Source organism: Brienomyrus brachyistius, chromosome 4 (assembly GCF_023856365.1).
Source record: "Brienomyrus brachyistius isolate T26 chromosome 4, BBRACH_0.4, whole genome shotgun sequence".
NCBI lineage: Eukaryota > Metazoa > Chordata > Actinopteri > Osteoglossiformes > Mormyridae > Brienomyrus > Brienomyrus brachyistius.
Window position 1 is genome coordinate 13,971,395 of NC_064536.1, and position 26,468 is coordinate 13,997,862.

The window sequence follows — 26,468 nt, forward strand, 5'->3', positions numbered from 1 at the left end:
GAACCATCGTGACCAGGATGGAGATGGACTTACTGCATGCGGGGAAGTCACTGGGGAAGGAGGAGCACTGTCAGGGAGTAACGTGGGAGGAACAGGCAGGAGGTGAGTTGGGGAGTATGTTTAGATGCTAAAGAGAGAGGATGTCACGGTGAGATGCAGGAGGTCTGTTCAGATAGTAAAGGCGTGTGTTCAGGTTGGATGCAGGAGGTGTATTCAGATAGGATACCGGAGCTGTGTTTAGATAGAAAAGAGGTATGTTAAGGTGGGACACAGTAGGTTTGTTCATATAGTAAAGGGGGTGTGTTAAGGTGGGATACAGGTGATGTTTTTCAGATAGTAAAGGGGTGTGTTAAGGTGGGAGATAGGAGGTGTGTTCAGATAGTAAAGGGGGTGTGTTAAGGTGGGAGACAGGAGGTGTGTTCAGATAGTGAAGGGGAAGTGTTAAGGTGGGAGACAGGAGGTGTGTTCAGATAGTAAAGGGGGTGTGTTAAGGTGGGAGACAGGAGGTGTGTTCAGATGGTGAAGGGGGTGTGCTAAGGTGGGAGACAGGAAGTGTGTTCAGATAGTAAAGGGGGTGTGTTAAAGTGGGATACCATAGGTATGTTCAGATAGTAAAAGGGGCTGTGTTAAGGTGAGGTAAAGAAAGAGTATTTATGTAATGAACAGCCAGTGTGTTAAGGTAAGATGAACTGGGGTTGTGTGTAGGTGAGGAGGAAGGGTGTTAAGGTGTAAAAGGAGAGTTTCAAGGAGAGATTTGGGGATGCAATGTGTTTGAGTCTTTTTCTCCATTTACCGCATTTAGGCATAGAGAGTATATGTTCAGGTGTTTACCTTTGAATTTGTCCTGCTGAAAGACATGAAGCCTTTGGGCAAAGCTTTCCTGCAAAGAGCCACGGATATTTTTGGCATTTCATTACATTTCAAAAAAGCAGTTCGTTTCATTTTAGGCAGGGGGATGCGGTGTTTAGCAGGAATAGCCATAGCTAACCGGGGAACATAGGTGTGGTCCGAATGTCCTGAGTGATGGCTGAGGTCCTTTGCAGAAGTCGGGGGTGCTGGGTTACGGACAAGGAGCCCCCACTTACACGTGGGTGGAGGGGGGGGGGGCTTATTTCCCACTCTGCTGCGTGTGTTCAGTCATGACATCGCTAACAGGGGCTGTGAGATATTGAGGTGTGGTGAGACAGTGTCCCCTCACCGGCGGCATAACCCATGAGCGGTCAGGCACAGAAAGTAGGCTAACGACAGAGTGGTGTGGGGACCGGGGGGGCCATTGGCTCACCTACACAGTAGGTGTCTTCATATACTAAAGGGGGTGTATTAAGGTGAGATGCAGGGAGTGTTTTTCAGATAGTAAAGGGGGGGGTGTGTGTTAAGGTGGGAGACAGGAAGTGTGTTCAGATAGTAAAGGGGGTGTGTTAAGGTGGGATACCATAGGTATGTTCAGATAGTAAAAGGGCTGTGTTAAGGTGAGGTAGAGAAAGAGTGTTGATGTAATGAACAGCCAGTGTGTTAAGGTAAGATGAACTGGGGTTATGTGTAGGTGAGGAGGAAGGGTGTTAAGGAAGGGTGTCTTTCAGCAGTATGTCGAGTTTCACTGGGGTCGCTGTTGGACTGTGAAGTGAGGTCAAGCACAGAGAGGAACAGTAGCCCTAACTGATGTAGATGTTTACTGTGCTGCAGTGCTGTACAGCCTGTGTGCAGACACACATTTACAGATATTCATGTGTGTGTGTGTGTGTGTGTGTGTGTGTGGCCTTATTGTCATCCATCCATCCAACCATCCATCCATCCATCTTACAACCTCTTATTCTGGTCAGCGATCCAGAGCCTATCCCAAACGTTACAAGCGCAAGGCTTGGAATTCCCCAGGATGGGGCACTAGTCCATTGCTGCTTACTGGATACCGACTGTCATTAAACTGGGGAGTAAAAATCCCTTCTTAGTGCTGCTGGAAGGGCTGGAGCGGGGGGCTGGAATAAACCAGTCACACACAAGCCATTTAGGGAATTGGGAACGTCTCAGAAATTCTGCTGTCTTCCAACTGTGTGTGTGTGTGTTTGAACAGCAGGGCTGTAAAAACATTAATATTTCAGAATGTCAGGCTTTCATTTCAGATAAATTCCAGTTTGTTTAATTTCAGTCTTATTTGAGGTCTGAAATTCAATCTAAAGTGTAGCACTTCTTATGTGATACTTGTCAACGAAAATATAAATGGGAAAGTAATATTTATTTGTTTATAAATATTGAGTGATTTATTATATGTGTATGATGATGTGATTGTATTTGGTCTGATAAAAAAAATATTTGATTGTTAATGGCAGAGTGGTGTGGTGGGCAGCTCTGCATCAGCAGGGCAGTGGGTTTGTATCCTGCTGTTTGTGTGTGTGTGTGTGTGTGTGTGTGTGTATGTGCGAGCGGGTATACCTTACCTTATGGGGACACAATGTCCCCACAACCTGATGAATACCTGTTTTTTTTTCCTGGTCCCCATAAGGGAACACTCAGTTAAATATAAATCTGTGACTGCAATAAAAAAACAAAAAATGCAAAATCTCTTGTATAATTTTGCTTGGTTACTTATGGTTATGGTTAGGGCTGGGTGGGGGTTAAGGCTGTCATAGTTAGCGTTAGCATTTTTCCCATAGAAATGAATGAGCGGTCCACAAAAAGATGTGATTACATGACTGTGTCTGTGTGTGCCTGCGTGTGTCTGTGTGTGTGCATGTGTGTGTGTGCATGTGTGTGTGTGTGTGCATGTGTGTGTGTGTGTGTGTGTGTGTGTGTGTGTGTGTGTGTGTTTGCATGCTCTCCTGGGGCTGTGTGGGTTTCCTCTGGGGGCTCTTATTACGTCACACCGCTAGGCTAACAGAAGCTTCTCCCATGTTGTGTGATGGACCGGAATCCCGTGCAGGATTTGGTCCTGCCTGATGCACCATGTCACTTGGATCCTGTGCTGGAAGATGCACTGGTAGTTCATTATTTGCTTAAAATAATGATTAAAAATAATGTTCATTTGGTTAAAATAATGGTTAAAAAGGCTGGAGTTTGTGGTTTTGTTTGAAGTGATGACTGTCTGGCGAATATGATGATTTTAACTCGAACATAATCAGCCTGTTCTTTGGTTCAGCCGAGCAGACAGACATCCCTCTTCTGTCTGACTCACGCCTCTCCTCAGTTAATCGCTAATAGTTCCTGCAGCTTGTTTCACGTGCCAGTAAATTTGGAGAACATGTGATCGTAAACATGAGACAAAGTCTCAGCGGCGCGTTCAGATCTGCATCCCTCGCCCCGGAAGCCCACCCATGGAGGTGGGGGGGGCGAGGGGGAGGGTTGAGGTGAGCTGCAGCCTCCCTGGATCGCGAGCCTCCCTATTCGCCTCATCGCAGACGCATGAGCGCATTACAATTCACCTTGTGTAAGAGCCCTATAACAGGCTGAGGTACAATAATCCCACACACATTAGACATCCATATATGGCCGCTTAACTGCACACGGACAGAAATCAATAGGCCATAAATAAAGATGGATGTCGTCGCCCTTCGCGAGGCTCCCACTCGACATCTAGAAGCCTCTCTTATTCAATTTGAAGCTGACCTTGAACGCTGATTTTTCTTTTAATTCTTTTCTTTTTTTGGAGAGCAGATTCCATTCCAGAGGAACTATTCTTTTCATTTCTTAGAAGTATCAAAGATTCAGTCGGGGAGGTGTTACAACTGTGTAGTACCCCCACCCCACCCTCAAACATGTTCTCCAGCAGGTGTTCCGGAGGCAGCCCCCCCCTACCCCCTCCCATCCCAATCCAAAAACGGGAGATAATACGCTATGCGAGGCTATTGGCCGAGGCTGCTGACCTTTGACCTGCAAGCACTGCAGGGGGCACCAGAGCGGGCCACCCTCACCCACCCCCCCACAGGGCCTACACTCGGAGACCCTAACAGAAGCACACGCTCTCAGTGACCCCCAAATGTCCATCTAATTGGCAGAAGCTTTGCCTCGAGATGCCTGAGGCTTGTGTAAAATGCTCCGGCCGGCGGTCACATCACGTCCCGGCACTTAAAGGAGAAACCCCATGGGGGGGGCGACCCAGAATTACAGCCAACCCCCTACCCCCCTGCACCCCCTTCGATCTGAGGCTAAGGAGAGGTGCGTGAGGGCTATACTGGCTGGCCTCTTACCATGGCTGGCCCCGCCCCCAGGTGACAGTCTGTGTCTGCAGCTGTGCTGATTTGATTGGCCGACACCAGGGGATCACCCATTGGCTGGGGTCGCGTGGGTGATTCCCTCAGGGTCCAGGGTAGCCGTAAGTGATTTCCTATGTAGGAGTCACATCTGCTAAGTAAAACACAGCCGAGACCCAGGGGTCCTGCTCCAAATTAATGGATTCTGCCTGTCTGTATTTCTGTCTGTCCTTCTCCCATGTGTCTGCATGTCTGTCTGTTTTTTACTTGCGAGGCCGAGCCAGCAGATTAGGTAATAGGCTGCTCACTGGCATACCCGAATCATTTTTCTTCTGCGCAACTGCTGTCGAAAAAGAAAGAACAGGAACGTAAGGTCATTAGTGACAACGGGTCATTAATGACAGCGATTATTACTGAGATTTCTGTCATCCATTTCATTTTTATCCCTACACCTGCCTGGCACCCATCTTTACTTCGATTTGCCAACATTTGAAGTACATCCATCCATTTTCTTTAGATAAACTATATTAATCTTCGTGGGGAAATTCAGTGCTGTCATTAAGTGCTGAATTGCAGGGCTGTATATGCACCCAGCATAAATATGAATGATACAGATGGATCCGTTTTCTTGGGAAAAGTTTCTTGTAAAACAGCATTTCAGTGCGGAGTTGATGACTCATAACAAATCCAGACGGGGACGACTCGAAAACTGGTGACATTTACGACCAGACGCGAGAGCAGCGAGAGAATTAGCAGGCCGGCACATAAAGACGTTATGCGGCAGAGCGGCGTCGTTTTGGGGGAGGATAGCTCTCATGACGGATGAATGTGGGATCTGCCGATGCTCGTTAATGGTGTGGCGCTGTCACGATGGCCGATGTCACGGCCATGCTGTCTGACTTTATTGCATTTTACTGTCGTCAGATGTGGACATTAATGTTATTATATTAAATTCTTTTGCTCAGGGCTGTTTATTGTTTTCTATAAATGTACTGTAAGTGTGCGTGTCTGCGTGGTGTGCCCGTTTGTGTGAGCGTGTATGCTAATCGCTAATGCGCTAATCGCCAATGCGCTCATCGCTAACGTGCTAATCGCTAGCCGAGGTAAACAGCCGGATTCTGTATCGGTGTCACGGGAGGTGAGAGAGGTGGATGATGCTGTAAAGCGTAATGAACAGACTGTAGGGACAGAGGCACAGCTATTTTTTTTTAAGAAACTGTTATACCTTATTATATACAGGAGTGGGGGTGGGGGGGGTTCTGATTGTTATGGGATTTGAACCCAAAGCCTTCTGGACATGGATCTCTGAGCGACACACGGTTTGTGTGTGCACTGTGCAAAAGCAGAAGAATATGTGGAGCGTTCGGTTTATTTTGTCGAATGACGCAGCCCACGCCTGCCTGGCAGCGCCGCGCAGGGCCCGCTCAGACAGCTGCATGCCGGGCTTTGGACTCCGCTGCTTATTTTGTGCCACATGGGAGAACCTTCAGACGCACTGCATGTTTGTTCTGAAGGGTAAATGCTGCAGGGCAGGCACTGAGCATCCGCAAGGCAGGGCAGTCTGAGAGCGCCCTTCCCATGATGCAATGCATTCCTCAGGAGCTATGTCGGCAGAGGATGGCAGTGAAGACGGAGCGGCCCGAGCCGGCACACGGGTCCCGCATCAACAGCGTGTCGTCGCAGTTCAGCGACGGGCCCATTCCCAGCCCCTCAGCCCGCAGCAGCACCTCCTCCTGGTGTGAGGAGCCTGTGCAGTCAAACATGGATATCTCCACTGGTCACATGATCCTGGTGAGTACCCGCCCCTTTTCTGGATCCACGCTGTCCCATACACACACACACACATACACACACACACAGAGCCCCCATTACATCATCCCTCCATTCCCACCTTCGTCTCCCTGACGACAGGAGAGAATGACCTTTCCCAAGTGAAATACGATTCCCTCATCGACTACCAATTGCTCACTTTTCTGTTATTTTGCCGGCTTCCCTCCAATTTATATTTTCCATATTATTGATGACATCTCACTTTTTTGGCAAGGTGGGGGGGGGGTGGAGTTCGGAATGCCAGACACCTTCCAGTTTGTCCACAGTGGATTTATGGGGCAGTGATGCTTCTGCATGATGTCAGTGATAGAGCCCCCGCCAGGCCAAATCGTTTCGGGGGGGTGGGCTGTTATCTGATGCATCACCCGCACTGCTTATGTCTCTGTTTCCAACGCCCCCCCCATAGCGGCTGACTAGGCGTGAGTGATATCTGCCTTTCAGCACGCATGGCAGTGCCTGACTGTACCAGGAGGGTCCCCCCCCCCGGCCATGCCTGGTCATATTTACTACATGGGGGTTTTGACACTGATCACCATTTGTGAGTTGGTGCACTGCGGCGGGCGGAGCTTCTGTGGGTGTGTGTGGTCGGGGGACCCAGCGGGTCGCTGCCTCGATCGGACACTGCCCATCTCCCTGCTCATTCTGTTCCTCTCCTTCTCTTACTTTCCTTTTCATCATTTTGTATCCATATCAATCTGTCTCGTGGTCGTTTTACAGCATCCCTCTACAGCATCTACCAGGGACGAGCTGATGGTTTTCCCTCCTCCCTTGCTGATGTAAATGGAGTTTGGGACGCACTGTAGATGGCTCTGGACAACTCCATCATGTCCTTCTCCTTGAGGGTCTTTTCTGGTGTCCTCTGGTTCCAATTGGACAGTCTTACTGTGGATGATCCAATGACAATACGAAGTGAAAGATCATGTCCCCGCCCACTGATAATTAACATCTGCCCTTTTACAAGCAACATCAAGCTGTTTTCCCCTTATCCCCAAACGCTCGACCCCCCAAAGCAGCATATTTTCCGATCACATTTAGAAAGACTCATCAGCTGACCGGGATCATAATTACCGATTAACGAACCATCTGCAGAGCTCCGCTAATTGCAAGACTTCAGTCCTCAAGTGCAGTTAAATCCGACCCCCTTCCCTCTCAATTATGGATATGGTTGAAATTTCCCACAATACAGCTGGAGTGGGACTGCTGTGTGCGTGATGATCATCGAGGTCAGAACATTCTCAAGCATCACAAATCTGTGTATGAACAAACACACACACCCCATAGTGTTCAAGCACCCGAAAAAGTACGTGCATTAATGGCCAGATTATGACCCTTTGTGAACGCGTATGGACAGTCACTCAGAACAGTCCTTGTGTAGAATGTTCTGGAGAAGCCGGAGCATACAGGAACACGGAAAACAGCAGCCCATATGAGCTGCTGTTTATGGTGCTTGGCTTATTTTACTTCCTTTTATTGGCTGAAACTCAAAGAAGGGACACATTAAGTATAAAAAAAGGGGGCACGCCGCAGGTGACCCCCCGTGCCGAAATCACATTAGGGAGCGACCCTGCGCTGTTTACAGCTCGGCTTCTCCGCGCCCCATGTCACTCGAGAGTAACCTGATTTCACATCAGGGCTTACTGAGAATTAGTTTGTTTTAAGAGGATTAACTTTCACTCTGTCTTTCATTCTCTCCCTTTTAATGCTGCTCTCACTGTATATATACTCTGTGTGAGTGTGTGTGTGTGTGTGTGTGTGTGTGTCTGGTCATGCTTCCACAATGCAATAAACACCTGTCATTCTGGTCTTGTGGGGACCACTTTTTTCGGTCCCCACAAAGCGAAACTCAATTTTTGAAACGCCTGTGACTGCAATCAAAAAACAAAAAAAAATCCAAACTCTCGTATTTTATTTGGTCACTTATGGTTAAGGTTAGAGCTGGATAGGGGTTAAGGTCGCCATTGCTGGATCGCTGGGATTAGGGTTATAGCAATGAATGGAGAGTCCACACAAAGATATAAATACCTGATCTGTGTGTGTGTGTGTGTGTGTGGCTTAAAGATTTGTCAGGCAGGCTGCCTGGAGATTGGGTCTTGATTTTGTGATGAATTGCAGAGTTTGATACCAGGACACTTGACTTTCCTACCGTATGGCTCACTCTCCTCAGCTCTATCTGCATCCGTTTTCTGGCTTCTGAAGTACCTCTTCGGATCTCCCCAGCAACCACAGAACCGTGCGATTGAGTCCGCTGTCCGGTCCGAGCGCCCCTCCCGGGCTTCGACGAGCACGTCTTGGCAGCTGCGAGCGGAACGGGGGGTGGGGGGGGGTGGATTAAATGCTGTCTGTTGGAGACGCAACGATCCTGCCATCTCCTGATTGGCCTGTCGGTAATCCCTTTACTCGTCACGAAAACCCATTAATTTGGCATTAGCGACGCGCCAGGAGGGCAGTCGAGGTCCAAAGTGCCAGATAAGCTGCACGGCGGGCAAGGGGTCCTCGATGCCGGCCTCCGGAGATACGGGCGTCTGTCTCGCGCCCGTCTCTTCCCACGTGGGCCTATCCTGAATGCACTGAGACACCACCTCCCTGGGGCGTGAGGATTAGCCGCGTGAGCAAGTTGGGGGGGGGGGGGTCACTGTGTAGTTCTGGGGCAGGTGGCTGGGGGGAGGCATGCCCATGTCCCCTTCTCTGTTGGTGGTGGGAGGGGGGGCATCTTCCCTCCCTGAACGTCGGCCATGGAGCGGTCACCGTTGGCACTGTGAGAGCCCCCCGGTATGAGGCACGCGGCAGTGTTGGGTGTCGGTGCGTGTGGTCACATGGCCATGCCCTCAATGACTGCAGAACCCGTGTTTTGGTACTTAATGCCATTAGAGTGTCCTCTGAGTAAACGTAACTGAAACACACATCCGACAGGGCCCCTAATCTTTATATATATATATATATATATACACACACACACACACATACACACACGCACACACGAGTGCTTCAAGGAGTGAATCCTAAAAATTTTCAAATTTAGTGTGACAAGGTGTGCTGCTGTGTAATTATACAGCCAGCTAACACAGTTCTGGTAATACAGATGGAAATGTTTCTGAGAATTAGCCTAGACAGACAAGGCATTTTCTAAACCCATCATAGCATAAAAGTGTCATTTTACTGTTGGCTGAGTCTTCGCTGGGTGTCCGGCTAGCTGGACAGGGTAATAGCGGCGCCCCCCGGTGCCATTGTGCGTTAAAACAGAAGGTCCGCAGCGTTTGGCGCCGAGCGACATGAGGGGGAGAGAGAGCGGAACATCAGGTGTGCCTAGGAATCAGAGCGGAGCGTCTCTGAAGCAGAATGCCGCGTGAGTCTCTCTGACTCTGTCAGAGTGTGTGTGTGTGTGTGTGTGTGTGTGGCTGCGTCTCTCTCTCTCTGTCTGGGTGTCTCTCTGAAGCCCAGATCCGCCTCATTCCGGATGTCCAATCAGCATGTGCAGCACACCCGCCTGCCCCCTGCCTTGTCCCCAGGAACCCCACGGCTCTGCAGCCATTGCGGCTCACCAGTTTCCTTTGATTAGCAGCTTTTCAGCAGCAGGTTCCTGAAACCGCCGCTCGGGCCTGCGGCTCAGGGACGTGTCGCTAATGCTAAGCCGCGTGTAAGACGCTCACGTCCCATTAAGCTGCTGTTTCCACCCCTGTCGCCAGATCTGAAATCGGAGAGGACCGTGATCTCTCTTGGAACCGAAGGGTGACCGTACCCAGCACTGAGTAGAACCCTGGCTGAACACACTTATATCGACAGCCCACGGATGGCACACCGTCCTGACCACGCCCTATCACACTATCACGAACGCCACTCGACCACACACACTGACTTCACTCACACACCCCAATCCCACAAGCAGCCTGGCCTGGTCTCTGTCGAGGTATGCATGACAGTTAGCGGTTTCATAACCGAAAAAATGCTTTTTATTATTAATATCATACTCGCAGAGTGATGGCTGCCCTATCATAGGTACTGAAACGGCAAGCTAAAGCTTCACATGGTATATTTTATGCTATTTTTTTGGATTTCTGGATATAGGTCTTGGTGTCAGCTCGAGGTGACACACCTTGCTATGAAATATAGACCACATGGTGGGGGGGGGGGGTCACCTCACTTTCTCATTGATCTCGCGACCCCTCCCTCATCATCTGTCTGAAGGCGCCTGCGTAGCTTTTAACTTACAGTGTTTTGACGGCCGAAGCTCGGTCACATGGTCCCATTTTGAAGTCATGGGTGTTCTGGGCACTTGATGAGGCCTGAGACGTACCTCTGCAGACCGGCTTGCTTGTGGCAGACCCTGTTAGGGCACCGGCAAGGCGGTCTAGCCATCAGCTTTCAGTCGTCGTTTTTCTTTTTTTTTTTTATTGAAATTGCAGGGCTGGTGCTATTTGCCGGATTCCATTTAGTCACAGCTGGAGAGCATTATAAATGGCTGAGACCCCATCCACAGTCTTGTAACCCCTCTCTGCGTGTCAGACACCCACACACACACACACACACATACAGAGACACACTCTCTCACAACGCCACTGATACAGAAAGCCGCGACTGCCATGATCCTGTGTGCCCTGCCAACCGCGGTCCCACAGCACTGATAGCTCGCCGTTTGTCTCCGCAGTCCTACATGGAGGACCACCTGAAGAATAAGAACCGTCTGGAGAAGGAGTGGGAGGCGCTGTGCGCGTACCAGGCGGAGCCCAACACCTGCGCCGTCGGCCAGAGGGACAGCAACAGCAAGAAGAACCGCTCCAGCGCCGTGGTGGCCTGTAAGTCCCATCTCCATGGCAACACCGCGGCGCGCGCACGTGCCGTTTGCGTGTTCTCCCCGCCCGTGTGTGGGTTTCCTCTCGTAACACGCACACGTCTGTGTTACAGACGATCACTCGCGAATCACCCTGAAGGCAGAGAACAACCAGGGAAGCTCAGACTACATCAACGCCAGCCCCATCGTGAGTGTATACAAATATATATACCGTGTACACACACACACACGCACACACACACACACACACACGCACATGTGCGCACGGTGGCTCAGAACTAGAATTACAGTTGAATTTTCATTATCTTCTGCGTATTCTTACTAAAGCATAAAACAGTGGACATTTTAAATTCGAAGATCAAATTCCCACCATAACTGCATTTTACAAATCTACGCAGTATAAAATAAACTGGAATGGAAAGCATTATGAACCCATATCATTTTACACAAACATTGTATACTTATACCCTTCATTTGAAGGGGCCACAACTTTTTTTTTTTTATCTTGTGTGCATGATACACTAAATCATGTCAGTCCGATTTCTTTTTATTTCATGCAATTTGCAATTTCAAGCTCTCAAATTAATTACGTTGTCCTCATGTTTTGGTTGTTTGTGGCTGCAAAGCTACGATCTCATCATAAATGTGTAAAACCAGGTGACCACAAAGCGAAGTTTATGTCCTTTAAAGAAATACAGGAGATCGAGTCTGGAATGGCAGACTTCATGCATTATGATGAAGCCTCAGAGATGTATAGATAATAGTTATTACCTTGTGTGACATTAAGGATTAGACGACCATAATCCGTAATTTCTAATATAGAATTGTTTGGCATTTTGTGTGAACATGTGTCTAATCTGCCAGAATAAGGACAAGCTGGACTGGAGGACATATTTTGCATTATTAGAAAGATATGAGCTTAGTGATATATACATGTTATTTGTTATTACAGTATATAATCTGACTGTAACCTCTAATTTTAACAATTGAACTTTGAAACTTTGTATGACTAGTTCTCATATATGGGAGTCCGTTTTCTAATTGGAATGGGAGACATATTACGTCGTATTACAAAGATTCGAGCGAATACATTTCCTACGGTAATACCGTAGTGATCGTGCACCCGCAGACTGTGTGGATGACATGTCCGCAGTCCCAAGTGCGCAAAGAACCAAAACGTGATCAATTAATTAATTCCTGAGCTCAAAATAGCAAACTGAGAGCACGAAAAAAAGTAAATCCCACGCACATGTTAGGGCATTTCTTCAGCTCGATCAATTATTTTCGTGTACACATTAAGCTGAACTGTGCACACAATTTAGAGAAAAAAGAAACTGTTTGTGACTTCATACCTAAACTGCAACCCTTCGGCATTTATTTCTATACATACAGATACACAGAAACACACACACACTCTCTAATCCCAACATGGCGACCTTATCCCCCACCCAGCCCTAACCCTAACCATAAGGAACCAAACAAAACATGAGACGTTTGGCAGTTTTAGTTTTTTGATTGTATTCATAGATCTTTGTCGGGACCTGAAAAATGGACCCCACGACATCAAAATTATGTCAAAAGTTTGACAAAAATGTCAAAAACAGATTTATGACATTTGGTCCCCACAATGTAATAGAAACATAATCCACATACACAAGTACATACTCCTGGGCAAGAAAATAGGCCAAAGCTAGATGTTGTGCAATTTCGGTTTATCCCTGTTTTTTGCCCAATAGTGTATTTAACCAAACATATACACTGTGTTTTGTGGTTGTGTGTATAAATGTCTTTCTAATAGAAGAGCACGGAGTATAAAGCACATTTTATCATAACTGTTTGGCTTGTGTGTCCGTTTCCCGACATACGAGGAGGTGGTGTATATCTCAGACCCGTGTGTGTGCACACGTTAGCGTGCGTGTGCATGAACGCTGATATACACGCAGTGCACTGGCGCACTCTGTCGTGTCCGTGATGCTTCTGGTTTACGCCACGTTTTCCAACTGGATTCTCCGGGAAGAGCCACTCGCCTCTTCATTCCGCGTGGATGGGGATCATAAGGTGCAGGAAGGCGGGTGTTTCCCCCCGCTCTGTGTGATTTCCCCGGGGGGGGGGGGGGCAGATGGCGGGGGCCTCCATTATAGAAGCCCAGACTAGCTGCTTTACTTACAAGCGGCAGGGGATGAAGACAAGGGCTCCTGCGGATTATTCGCAGCAAGATGCTGAAGCTGCCAGTTCCACTCTGTGTTAGAGGTTTGCCTGAGCACAGGCCCCACGCCAGCGCTCACGGGGATCCCCCCTCCGCAACGCCGGAGCCTGCCCCCGGAAATGGGCCGCCGTAACGTTCACTGTATTCCGGAGTGTGTCTCATCTCCCCCTCATCCCCCCAGCCTGCGCTGTTTTTCTCCTAAAAGGCAGTTTCACTGTAACACGCCCTGATCTGTGAGCATGAAGTCCAGACCGTCAGATGGGAGGGAGGGCAGCACCCCCCACCCCCTCCCAAATTTGTTACCTTCCGCAGTGGGAAAGGCTGCGTTGGTTTGCACTTGTCTTATTTCCGTCAGCTCAGGGAGTCACTTATGCAATGAGAGAGCTTAATAAACCCTCAGGAATATACTTTTTAAAATGCCTTCAACTGAAACAGCTCACTTTCTCATTTAGGGTAAAATGCAGACAGGGTTTATGCAGCGGTGTTGGCAGCATCACACAGTCATAACCGGGTTAATAGTATGAGAGTCTGTATCGTTGTGCAGGCATTACCAGGTTAGTAGTGTCACACTGTCGTAATGGGGTTAGTAGTTTCTTGCGGCAGTAGCAGAATTAGCAGCATTGTGCAGCCATAACCCAGTTAGTATTGTCTTGCAGTAGTATCAGAGCTACTGGTATTGTGCAGCTATAACCCAGTTAGTATTGTCTTGCAGTAGTAACAGAGTTACTGGTATTGTGCAGCCATAACCCAGTTAGTATTGTCTTGCAGTAGTATCAGAGCTACTGGTATTGTGCAGCCGTAACCCAGTTAGTATTGTCTTGCAGTAGTATCAGAGTTACTAGTATTGTGCAGCCATAACTCAGTTAGTATTTGTCTTGCAGTAGTATCAGAGTTACTGGTATTGTGCAGCCATAACCAGGTTAGTAGTATCATGCACTCATCACAAGGGCCTTAACGAACCAAAGAAAATAATAACATGGAATTGGGGGAGGGGGAGCAGACACGATAGCGGGGTGGACCCCCACCCAGGTCCTCACACCCTCTGACTCAAAAATACCAGGGGCGCTGACTCGTGTTTCTGGGACCATGCACCCTGCAAGCCTGGCTCTTCCTGGCAGCCATGCCTGTGCTGCCCAAGTGTCTGTGCGTATGCGTGCTGCGCAGTCATGCCCAAGTGTCTGTGCGTACGCGTGCTGCGCAGTCATGCCACAGTGTCTGTGCGTCCCCGTGCTGCGCAGTCATGCCCAAGTGTCTGTGCATACGCGTGCTGCGCAGTCATGCCACGGTGTCTGTGCGTACCCGTGCTGCGCAGTCATGCCACAGTGTCTGTGCGTACCCGTGCTGCGCAGTCATGCCATGGTGCCTGTGCGTACCCGTGCTGCGCAGTCATGCCCAAGTGTCTGTGCGTACCCGTGCTGCGCAGTCATGCCACAGTGTGTGTGTTTCCCACTGCATGACTGTACCACAAAGTGTGGGAGTGCGTGTGCTGCGCAGTCAGACCGGAGCGTGTGGCCATGCATCTGCGCGATTGTGCCAAAGCGTTTGTGCGTGACTCTGGATTACTTCCTCCCAATAATCATGCACAAAAAACCACACACTTCTTAGCCTTAAATGCCCCGTCATTAGTATTCATGAGATGGCGTGACATAAACCCCCCACTTCCAGCCTGCGTCCCCCCCCCTCCCACACACTGCCTGCAGATCCCGGCTGCATTTCCCTTGTCTGCATACATTTAATGTTACATATTTGTAAAAATGTGTCATTTTTTGCATTAGACACTAACAGACTTTATAGTGTTTAATTATTTAACGAAATTACAGCGGGGTGTTATTACGTTTCCAGCCATCCCTCATTAATTACCCGTCCAGTGGAAACATTACCAGTACTTCATGAGTCTGTGGGCGTTCACCTATAGCGGAACGTGGGCGGTATCTGATACGCTATCACTTTCAGTACGCCTTGCTGTACTGGCGGTTCGCGACATCGACGCACTGTTTAACAGCCCCCCCCCCCCCCCCCCCAATTAATAGCTGCCGTGTCTGTAGCGACTGGAAAATGGCTATTGCTGTGCTTTCCGTTTACACCAAAACCAGCAATCGAAGGGTCTTTGGTAACACTTTACTTGAAGCAGTCCTCATAATGCATTATAGATACCTTTATAATGTATTATAATGATCCGTATGAGCATTAAGGATGCTTTGTACTAGATTATTAAGGTATCTATAGTGCATCATAGATGAGAGCTTCGTAGAGCATTCACAATGCATAATACACATGGCTATAATGTATTATGCCTTTTTATAAATAGTAATAGCGGTGCTTATAATACTTAATGAATGCGTTATAATGCATTATAATGCAAGTAAAGTGTTACCGGGTCTTTTTATTAGGGATCAGCCAAGCTAGCATAATAACAATAAATATCGCAGCGTAACAAAAGCCAACCTTTTCCCGTTATTTACCGGAATTAAAGTCCTTGAGGAAATGAGGAGGGGAAGAGACACACGGTGGACACAGGGATACAGATTCCCTCCTCTTTTTCTGAGCATCATTTTTGTATCCAAGGACCGGTTCTGCCCAACTCCATTCTTTTGAAGGCTACAGACACGTGACTGATGAAGACAAACTGTGCAGCAAACGGCTTCTCTGATTGGACCCTTTGAAGCTGCTGATAATGATGACTCTGGTTACCGACATCTAAGGTTTTATTACATACCGATTGTAAGTAATTATGTCTTAAGACACGCCGATCGGGGCTGTATTTCTCGGCAGAGATTAAGTCACGTAGGGATGTTGATGGTGTGAGGTCAGGTATCACACCAAACCATGGTGCTTTTTTGTGTTACTCATGGACACATCTCCGGCAAATATCCCCTGAGAAAGTTTTTGGAAACAGCCGCCATTGTGTATGTCTTCCGCAGATTTGCCCCTTCAGAATCTCCGCGAGCCTGTCGCCCTGGAGTCGAGGGTGGGATTAAATGGTCTCCATGGTGACATTCACCCATGCCCACTTTCTTCGTTTCTCACGCAGATGGACCACGACCCCCGAAACCCCGCCTACATCGCGACGCAGGGGCCGCTTCCTGCCACTGTGGCAGATTTCTGGCAGGTAAGACCCAGCTGGGCACCTGATCTTAGCTGCTAGATGAGCTTCTGCAGCATTCCAGAGCTTTCAGGCCTGAGCGTTTCCTGGTCTAAGATGAATTAAAACTGTTTTATTCCAATTGCATTCAATGAATTTACTGGACAGTGTACTCCACAATGTGTACCATTAATGATTGCAATTGTAGTTCTGTAGTATAACATTCACTCATTATTTTGCAGTAAATTTCTCCCAATAAACACAGCTGTTTTATGCGTTCAGAACACTTACATGTAATTAAAGGTTCATTAGTTGACGTCGGATGGCTCGGCCTGCACAGGCTGAAATGCTTCTCATGGGCTGGAGCACCAGCTATTAAACTTCCCGTCGGATCATCGCTGCGTTTTTATTAACGTCATAAAGCTGGCATTCGTGACAACCTCTGCAGTCCCGCGTACACCTAAGAGGGCATGAAATTCTCTAAATGAAGCTCTGTAATGTGACTGGGAGCAGCGCCGTGCGAGTTAATTGTGAAAACAAGTTCAAAGCACTAGCGGAGTCACTCCTTCATGGCGTTTTGAGATTCCTCTCAGGCCTACAGAGCACCCCAGTCTCCTTGGCTATCGATGAAACCATTACCAAAGGGTGTCATGTTAGACGTCAGTCACCTCCAGTCGTCTGGTAGGTTATGTGTGTAATTTGCGATTTTGGCTTGTTTCTCTCCATCCGCAGATGGTTTGGGAGAATGGATGTGTGGTTATCGTGATGCTGACACCCCTGACGGAGAATGGAGTCAAGCAATGCTACCATTACTGGCCAGACGAGGGCTCGAACCTCTATCACATTTACGAGGTGCCTGTGCACCGCCATTCAGAGCCCCCCCGGGTGTCCTTGTTTTTTGTTTTTATGGCTGTTTTGTTCTTCCTGCATACATGCCCCCTCCCTTTTCATTTATTGTAATGACTCATTTAACACGTCACTTTTAAAAATGGCTTAAATTCCTGGCAAAGTGTCTGAACCACAGCGTGATTAATGATATATTCATTCATTATGCAGAGTTCATTATAAGAGTTAATGATCAGAATTTTCCTTCTGTGAATCCCCCCCCCCCCCCCCCCCCACTAAAGGTGAACCTGGTATCAGAGCACATTTGGTGTGAAGACTTCCTGGTGAGGAGTTTCTACCTTAAGAACATGCAGACAAATGAGACTCGCACCGTGACGCAGTTCCACTTCCTGACCTGGCTGAACCAGAACGTTCCGGAATCTAGTAGGACCCTCCTGGACTTCCGCAGGTATAGGAGCTTGCGGGCACTTGGGATGACCTTCTGCCTGCCGTGTGGCGGTTTAATCGGGTGCCATGTGTCCTTGCGCTGCCTCTGGTCCTCCTTCCCGCGTTCCCCGTTAACGCCATGCTTGGCTCTGCTGCTCCTTCGATGGCTGGCCCGGTAGCCGTCTCCTGCTCCTCAGCCCCAAGGCACTGTTGCATTGGACAGGACAAAGCCAAACATCTGCCCCTCCCCCCCGATTTACCAATAGAAATTTCACCAGTGGGTGCCCCCTCCAAGTACCCTGGAAAACCTAAAACGAGATCTCCAAAATTAGAAGATCCATGACATGCGGATCATGTTTTGTCTGAAGCCCGATAAAGCGAAGTGACCGAATTTAGTAATGTGGATCGGCAGCCGCAGACACCGGTACACGGTTATGCTCTCAGGGGAGGGGGGTGTGCTGCCAGGGGAGGGGGGGGTGTGCTGCCAGCGCCCCGGTGACGCCCTGGTTATAACTGCAGGAGCCGAAGCAGACTTTGTGTGGGAGGATGCAGGCCTGAGAGCAGATGGAGAGAGATGCCGTCCTACGGACTTAGCAGTGCAACACAGACACATACTCACAGACAGACTGATACACACAGACACACTCACAGACAGACTGACACACAGATAGACAAACTCACAGACAGACTGTCACACAGACTGACACACAGATATACACAGACACACTCGCAGACAGACTGACACACAGATAGACAAACTCACAGACAGACTGTCACACAGACTGACACTCAGATATACACAGACACACTCGCAGACAGACTGACACACAGATAGACAAACTCACAGACAGACTGTCACACAGACTGACACACAGATATACACAGACACAATCGCAGACAGACTGACACACAGACACACTCACAGACTGAAACACAGATACATACTCAGACAGGACTGACAGACACATACCCACAGACACTGACACACAGACAGACACACACCCAGACAAACGGACAGACATATATCTGTGTGTTATTGTTTATAGTCAGACTTACCCAGACTGACAGACAGTACAGAGACGTACAGACTGATAAACTCACAGCTTCACAGCCGCCCTCATTAGCTTCTCACTAACGCGTCAGTCTATGCTTTGTGCCTATGCATTTTATTAGATTCCTTATTTTAAAATTAAAATCGGATCCCGCCTCACCAAACACACCACTCACCTTTAAGTGGCTTGTCGCTATGGAGGTTCGCTCGATACATGTGGTTACACCTAATTAAATGCTTCCTAAATCCTACAGGGAGCAAATTAGCACAAAGGTAAAAAGTAATGAAAGTACACGCAGGAGCTTTCAGAGATATAAACTGCGGCCTCATCTTTCAGGGCGTGCGGCAGTATTTACTAACACGACTCCCGACCGAATGGGCTTTTTTCGTTTTAATTTGTATCCTTTTTCGCCAGCTAATTAGCGGTTGCCAGTGTCATTTTTGTGATGTTGCAGCTAGTAATATGAGCCCAGTTGCATAGTCACAAAAGTGATCATTGGAGACTGTAACTCTGCAGCAGGGGCTTATGGGAAATTCCCTGTCCTGTTTTTTTACAGCCTCTGACCACCTCTGCCCTTTCGCTTTCGCTAATGATTTGCATGACTATCTCCTCTTTGCATTTTTATCGGCCGGCAGACTAAATACCTGATTCCTTTCAATGATTTACGCTTCTGTTTTTTGCCATCGGTGACGTGTCTCTGTGGGTGTTGCTTAAATGGTGTTTGATTTCTTCCTCTGATTTGATTGGCTTTCGAGATGATCAGCTGTCTGTGTTGGTTCTTCCCTAATGTATGTCACCGCTCCTATTGAGGAAAACGCAGACTTATCCTACAACGTATGCCTTTTATTTCTAAGGTTTTCAGGGCATTTGCGGTTATTGAAAGTATTTGGGGGGGGGGGGGGCAGTTCATTCCCTGGCACCTAATTACAACCTGAATTCAGTCCTTTTATTGGATTTTTCAGTCATAAACTCAGGTTTGTAAAAATGATAAAACAGCATATTTCATACTTGGTATAATTATGTTCTTTAACTTCAAATATTTTATATAGACATTAAACTTTACTGAACGATTTTATGATTGTTACCTCAAAGAATTCTTGAAGTATTCTGCAAAAAAATATGTAATTAGGTTGATATATTGTTGAAATTAATAATTCTTAGATGACTTTTTTTTTTAAGTCGTCATTGAAAGGTTGTCTGAATTCCACCGTGTTTTAAACGCGTATGAAAAACAGTGGGTCCAGTATAATTAATAGCCTGGCTGTCGCTATGGGAACGGACCCTTTGGACCTACACGGCAGTGAGGTCTGCGCATGTTTAATTCTCTTTGCGAAGGTCTCACCTCGGTGCTCCACACCCCCGATAAGGCTACGCTTAATTTGAAGGCACAATTAAATTATTTTAATTGCGTGATGTTCAGACCTGGAGCTGTGGGAGGCCTGTGGACGCCGTCAGTCTGTCAGGTAGAACATGCAAAACCAGGGCTTTCTGTCGCATTTCCCATGCACATTTCACTGCGGTCCTGGGCAACTCTGAGGGATGGGCTCAACAGCTTATTCAGATTCAGGCCTGTTATGGCATAATATTTATTATTATTTATTTATTATATATATTTTAATATTTATTTTTCCTGTTTCTCTTTTACAGAAAGGTCAACAAATGCTACAGAGGTCGATCTTGCCCAATAATTGTCCACTGCAGGCAAGTATAAAAGGAACAGGTGTGTGTGTGTGTGTGTGTGTGTGTGCGTGTGCGGGAATAGGATTGTTTCTTCATTTTAAATCGTTCGATTTTGATGAATGGTCACATAAATTTCTGGTCACATATTTCTATCAAGCTGCAAATTTTGATGAAATCCAGTCATTTTAACGGGAGATTCCAGACAAAATAAATATTGACGTGCTTTAGGCAGTAAGGTTGTTTAATGTCCATGGTGGCTCCGCCCTCGTTTATGGCTGATCGCCCACCACAGACCTGTCACCAAGGTAAAGTGCGTGAGGTGTAAAAAGCATCCCATAAATGCATCCTTTTCCTTCCCAGGATAACAATTCACCTTAAGATTTGTTTGTCGTTTGACTCGTCAGCATAAATGCCAAAATGATTCCACCCCAGGGAGTGTTGGGAATGAGGGGGGCAGTGATTTTAGCGAAAGTTAGCGTGCTTTTACAGAATGACAAACAATAACACTGGAAGTGCAGGTGGCTGTGGGGGCATGGCCTGTGGGGGGGCGGGGGTGTGGCCTCTGGAGGTGTGGCCTGTGGGGCATTGCCTGTAAGGGATGTGGCCTGTGGGGGTGTGGCCTGTGGGGCATTGCCTGTAAGGGATGTGGCCTGTGGGGGTGTGGCCTGTGGGGCATTGCCTGTAAAGGATGTGGCCTGTAAGGATGTGGCCAGTGGGGCATTACCTGTAAGTGATGTGGCCTGTGGGGCATTGCCTGTAAGGGATGTGGCCTGTGGGGCATTGCCTATAAGGGATGTGGCCTGTGGGGGTGTGGCCTGTAAGGGATGTGGCCTGTGTCTCAGTGCTTCGTCATGCTAACAGTCCTCTCCTCTTGCTGCAGTGACGGCGCCGGCCGCACCGGGACCTACATTCTCATCGACATGGTTCTGAACAAGATGGCCAAAGGTGCGAGTCACCCGGTATTCCCCCTCCTCTGAAACACTTGCGTGGAGATGTCACCATGGCAACCCCCCAGGCCTGGGCTCTCGGGAGAAAGGGGGGGCATGCGATGCATTAAGGGATGAGTGAAGATTTTCCTGAACGCTAAATGGATATGAAGATACAGGGAGGGGTTTGCACAGAGACACATTAGCGGTTCTATGTTAGATCAGAATAAGTGTGTTATCTGAAGGCTATGATATCTCAGGAGGCTTCTGTCAGCTGGCTCTTCAGGTGCTTATGCTGGGATCTGTTCCATTTGCCTGCTGTTACTAGTCAGTAGGGGGCGCCATGAAGCTCCAAGACAGCCCAGTCACATTATTCATTCAAGAAGCCTCATTTTATAGCACCACTTGGACAAAATTTTATTTGGCATCCTCTTATTTTACTGCACTCCTGCTGCCTTCTTTACACCTGATGTTATATTTATAAAAATGAACTTTTTTGTGGTCGGCCATCTTCCAGGACCGGGTGCCGCTCATCTGTCGGCACTCTGCAGTCTTAGTGTTGCATAATATGAAATAACTCATGTGAAACTGGCCCAGAAGCAGGAAAGCCTGCTGCCCCCCATGGGGAAAGGTCACCCATTTATTTGTCCTTAATGCTGCCCTTTCCTCCCACCCCTGTTCACTTATGGGCCGGACGAATGGAAAGAAACCCGGCGTCCCTCGCCTCGAAGACAGATCAAAGAGCGAGGCGGCCATCTTTCCCTGCTGCCGTGGCCGTTCTCAGGCTGTCGGGCGAGGGGCCGGGGGGGGGGGGGGTGGTTCCGACAGGAATTTGGGCCTGGCCTGTTAGACCCGAGTCCCTTTTGTTCGGGCCTGAGAATGGAGAGGCCCCGCTTACCTCTCCAGCTTGCCTCGGCTTGATCAAAAGGCCCCGTGGTCCAAACGGCCAAGCCGTTACTCCTTTCTCTCCCAGGATGAATTGTAAACCGCTCAAGAATGCTGCTTTCTCTCCCCTCCCCAAAAAGCCCCCCTTTTGTACCATCGCACCCCCCCCCCACCCTCGGCTGGGGAGTCCAGCACGGAGGGTGAGGCCGTTTTCAGAAGGAGCTCAACTGTACGCCTAGCTGCCTTCCTTTCTTTCTAAACTCCCAAAAGGACCTTCCTTTTGGATTTCCTTGGAGGGATTGTGTGTGTGTGTGTGTGTGTGTGTGTGTGTGTGTGTGTGTGTGTGTCCCAGTGAATCTCAAATGAACTATTAAACCTCTTTTCCAGAGCTCAGTTTATTAGAATCCTTCTAATAGTTCGGTTGTTAAGTTGTTCAAACTAAAGGTGGGAAGCCTTTTTTTCTCCCCCTGCTGAAAAAGCCCATTTTTCAGAATTCATCGGCTGCATTGTCCCCCCCCCTCGCACCCCCCAGAATTATGTTCACATAACTGCATAATGGGCCGGCTGCCGGTAAGAATCGACTGGAGCACAATGCACCTCACAGCGTGCTTTCAAGTGGGAAAATGACACGAAAGAGCCATTCGTGAAAGAAAGAATCATTTCCATGTTTGTGTCGAATGGAGATCCCACTTTTTTAGTGAGAGACAACGGCCGTGTAAGAAAAGGGGCTCTACATGGGAACAAACCAGGAGGTCCTGAAAAATCCCAAGAAATCTTTGTTAGCGACTTTTTATTCCAAAAAAGATCTGAAGCCGGCCAACGTTGGCTAGTTGGGGCTGTGAAGGGGTGACGTCAACACAGACCAATCGCGTGTTGTTTTTGCTTCGGGCGGGATTTCAGTTCTGAGGTGGAGCAGAGCCTTGAACAGGGGCCCTTGTGAAGGAGGCACTTATCCAGAAGTACTCCACCAGCGCGAAGAGACGCAGTGCGGGGCTGCCGTGACCCCGCTGACCCTGACCGGCCTGCTGTCCTTTGCAGGTGCCAAGGAGATTGACATCGCCGCAACTCTGGAGCACCTGCGGGACCAGAGACCGGGAATGGTGCAGACGAAGGTACAGACTGCCGCTTTAAGGAACCCACAAGAGGCCCTAGGGAGCAGACCGCCAAGGACTTGGGGGGGGGTGCGGGGGTACTTAGACAAGAGGAACTGGGAGCATCTATTACCCAGAGCAGACCATCGGTCCTGAATCCTGTGGTCCGCTCCCTAAGGCGCGGGGCCCAGCGATTTGCAATTTGTACCCAGAGAGTGATGTTTCCAGCCAGGGAGTGTGGCCAGTTTGTTTCAGACAGAGACCCATTGCACATTTTAATAGCTCCCAGCAGCCCCAGCAGGGCACAGCCCCCCCAACTAACAGCGCCTCTATTTATAATCTGTAAGTCAGCGCCGCCCTGCTGGGGGGCTTGGCGGCACCAGGCAGAGCTGTGACCTTTCTCCCTTAGGCCTCGGGCTGTGGGGTGGCCTCTCACAGGGCCAGGGAAACGGGTGGCCATGTGCCCCCCCCCCCCGCCCCCTCCCCGTGAGGGGGCAGGTGTCTGCTGTGGATGGATTTAAATGTAATCAGGCTTTTGCACCAGTAAGGACCCCTCAAGCTCATTTGGGGTTTAACGTCAGCCTGGGGATGGTGAGATGATACTAATGCCCGATAAAGTTATGAGACACAAAGACTCCTTATCTCTGAAAAATTCAATCCTGACTGACGTCCCGCACTATGGGTTCACGTTGGCAGCGGGCTGGAGTCAAACAAGGTGCGGTTTGTCTCCCCCTAGTGGTAGTTAAATTGATTGGCTAAAAACATTCTAAAGACCAAACCGCTGCAGAGCACTTATAAATCATAACATAAACTGATTATTGTGTACCAGCGCAGTTTCAGTATCATCTTAGATTTTATTTCACAACCAAGTGCTTCAGCCTGCATAGCTTAAGTCTGTAATGGATTAAAGCTAAAATACATTTGAAGCCCTGTGTAGCAGGGACTAAAGGAGACTTTAATTTACTTAGCTAAGCAGAAATGAGACGGTGATGGATCTCATCTGGCCTGAAGTGACAAAGAGTTAGCTGAGGCTTCAGTGTTCCAAGATGCTCATCTGCTTTCATTAGCTGGAATACCTAAAACTGTAATGTTACCTAAAGTATTTGACAGACGACATCTGTATGCTAAGATAAAAAACATAAAATGAAAGGGCGTGGCCAAACTCAAGGCCCCGCCCAGCTTCCTGTTAGGTGAGACAGACGCTTCACTCTACATCGACCACCCCTGCCCCACCCGAGCTGTCAGCCTCACGGTGGCTAAGTAGGATCGGGACAGCTCGTGGTCAGAAAGCGGTCGATTCTGGGAACGGGCGGTTTCCCATGATGCCTCAGCAAATTAAGGGTGAAACAACACTGTCTGGTTCTCTCCCCGCAGGAACAGTTCGAGTTTGCGCTGACAGCTGTAGCAGAAGAAGTGAACGCCATCCTCAAAGCTCTTCCTCAATGAGAGGCTTCTGGCCCTGTGCCCTTCCTCCTCCTCTTCTTCCTCTCTCCCCAAGGACCACCCAGCCCTACATGTCTGTCTCTGTGGATGTTGCACCAGAACCCTAACCTATTCTTAGCTGTCTCTCTCTCCCCTAAATCTCTCTCCCTCTTTCTCTCTCTCTCTCTTCTTGCTCTGGAGTTCTTCCCAAGCTGACACTTCAATGTTGATAATGAAAACAGCTTAAAAAAAACACCATTTCTGTAAATAGAGTACAGTAACTATCAGATTAAAAACGGTTTTAGATTGTGAGTGTGCATCATAATTTGGGTCAGGAAATTGTCACATTTAGGCTGCCGGTGCTAACAGAGCCCAGGCTATTCTAACCTTAGATGTATTTACCTGAGCTGTACCTAATATCCTGGCTTTTTAAATATTCGGCTGCCGGCTGAGGTGTCGAAAATAGCCGTGCGTGAGCGTGTTTCCTCATGTGACATTAGGGACCATTAGAGGTGTATAGAGGTGCCAAGATGTGCGATGTTTCATCATTTCATCATTCGTTTCAAGCTGGTGAAGGCTAGACATTTTTCAGTAATAAATTACACATAAGCAATATAACGTTTCGTATTTTACGGCTAACTATTTTATTTGGACCCATGTACAGTTATACGCTTAATGCGCAATCGGACATGAAGCCCTGCTCTCCATAATCGGCTGTTAGTACTTTGACCATCTTTGTGCTAATTAAATATTAATTTTATAGCTAATGTCCAATTGCTGTTGCCGGTTTGTGTTTCCCGCCCTGTGCTGTGATCCCCGTGCCCCACATCCTGTGTCCTGCCGCGGGATTTTTCGGCTAAATATGCGCGAAAGTGATGCTGCTGTTTCACCTGTCTTGTTAACCCGCTAAGGCACCACTGCCAGGTGAGCAGGACGAGGGACTTCGGAGTTGCCAGAGCGACGCTGGTCCGTGACGCCATCTTATTATGTAGCTAAAGAATCGCGGTAAAAGCGCGTGCCGTATGGCGGCCGAGACCGCCACTGGCATCGTATTTAGCCAGCTGTGCTAATGTTCATAGAACATAACAGCTTTAGATGCCAAACAGTGAGATCTGTTTTGCAAAATTAATGACCTGTAGCTTAATGAAACGCTTATTTTTCAAGCATCACCTTCATTTGGGTCAATTCACTGGAAAAATGGGTTTTATTGTGATTTTTGGAATTTGGTCCAATAGTGTAAGGTTGTCATATTGCAGAGGCTTGAATTTGCGCCCCTATAATTTTTGGGTTAGTGGTTTTGACCCGCTGAAAAGTAGTGATTGAGTAGCTGTTTCCATAAAATTTTTATCAAGACCTTCACAACTGCACAAGTCCTTCACCAATTACGTTTGTTTTGGTGTTTTTTTTTTTTAATCAATTAACACATTTAGAAAAAAAATAGGTTTTGAAAGCAATGGTAAGATTTATAAGCCAGATGTTGGATTGTATATCCACATGGATCCTTGTGAAATCCAGAGAACATGACTCACGTCAACAGTCACTCTGTCTTAACGCCATCCGTCTGCAGCCGTACCGGCGGGAAAAAAAATAAATGTCGTTTGGGAGAGGAATTCATCCTCTGCCTCGTGAGCGAAAGAGAGGTTTGAGGAGTCAGAACACGGCTCAGCGGGCAATGAGTAAGATGTGAGCGAATTAGCCCGGGAATGAGCCGGGAATGACGATGAGGACGCCGCCATTGTGCCGGAGATGCCCGGGCCGTCAGACAGCACGCGTGGGCCAGCAGATAAGCCAGTCAATAAACAGGTACGTCAGGGGAGGTCGGGGCCACACACAAGCCAAGGATATTATCGCCACATTAAAGCTGTTTGTTTATCTAACGTTTTCACAGCAAAGGGTTGAGATAAGGCGCCTGTAGAAATATTTATCCTGATGTAATCCTTTGCATTTTCAAAGCTGAAGGTGACATTCATGGGGAGTGCGTTCGCCATCATCATCACTCCGTGATGCTCGTTTGATAACCGTACGTGCGGTCGATTGCTTAAACCTCCATTTTCT

At 48.2% G+C, this 26,468-nt stretch overlaps 1 protein-coding gene across 1 annotated transcript in view; it reads left to right on the top strand.

Moving 5' to 3' along the window:
- ptprn2 (protein tyrosine phosphatase receptor type N2) overlaps nucleotides 1-24,725 on the top strand; it is a 129,776-nt gene extending 105,051 nt beyond the window's left edge. Inside the window, exons 14-23 of the mRNA XM_049011094.1 lie at nucleotides 5,781-5,972; nucleotides 10,654-10,801; nucleotides 10,911-10,984; nucleotides 16,035-16,112; nucleotides 16,818-16,937; nucleotides 17,213-17,379; nucleotides 20,057-20,110; nucleotides 20,970-21,034; nucleotides 22,939-23,012; nucleotides 24,366-24,725. Of these exons, the coding sequence (XP_048867051.1) occupies nucleotides 5,781-5,972; nucleotides 10,654-10,801; nucleotides 10,911-10,984; nucleotides 16,035-16,112; nucleotides 16,818-16,937; nucleotides 17,213-17,379; nucleotides 20,057-20,110; nucleotides 20,970-21,034; nucleotides 22,939-23,012; nucleotides 24,366-24,437 (1,044 nt within the window). The 3' untranslated portion in view covers nucleotides 24,438-24,725. The remainder of the gene's footprint in view (nucleotides 1-5,780; nucleotides 5,973-10,653; nucleotides 10,802-10,910; nucleotides 10,985-16,034; nucleotides 16,113-16,817; nucleotides 16,938-17,212; nucleotides 17,380-20,056; nucleotides 20,111-20,969; nucleotides 21,035-22,938; nucleotides 23,013-24,365) is intronic.
- The last annotated feature ends 1,743 nt before the right edge of the window (nucleotides 24,726-26,468 follow it).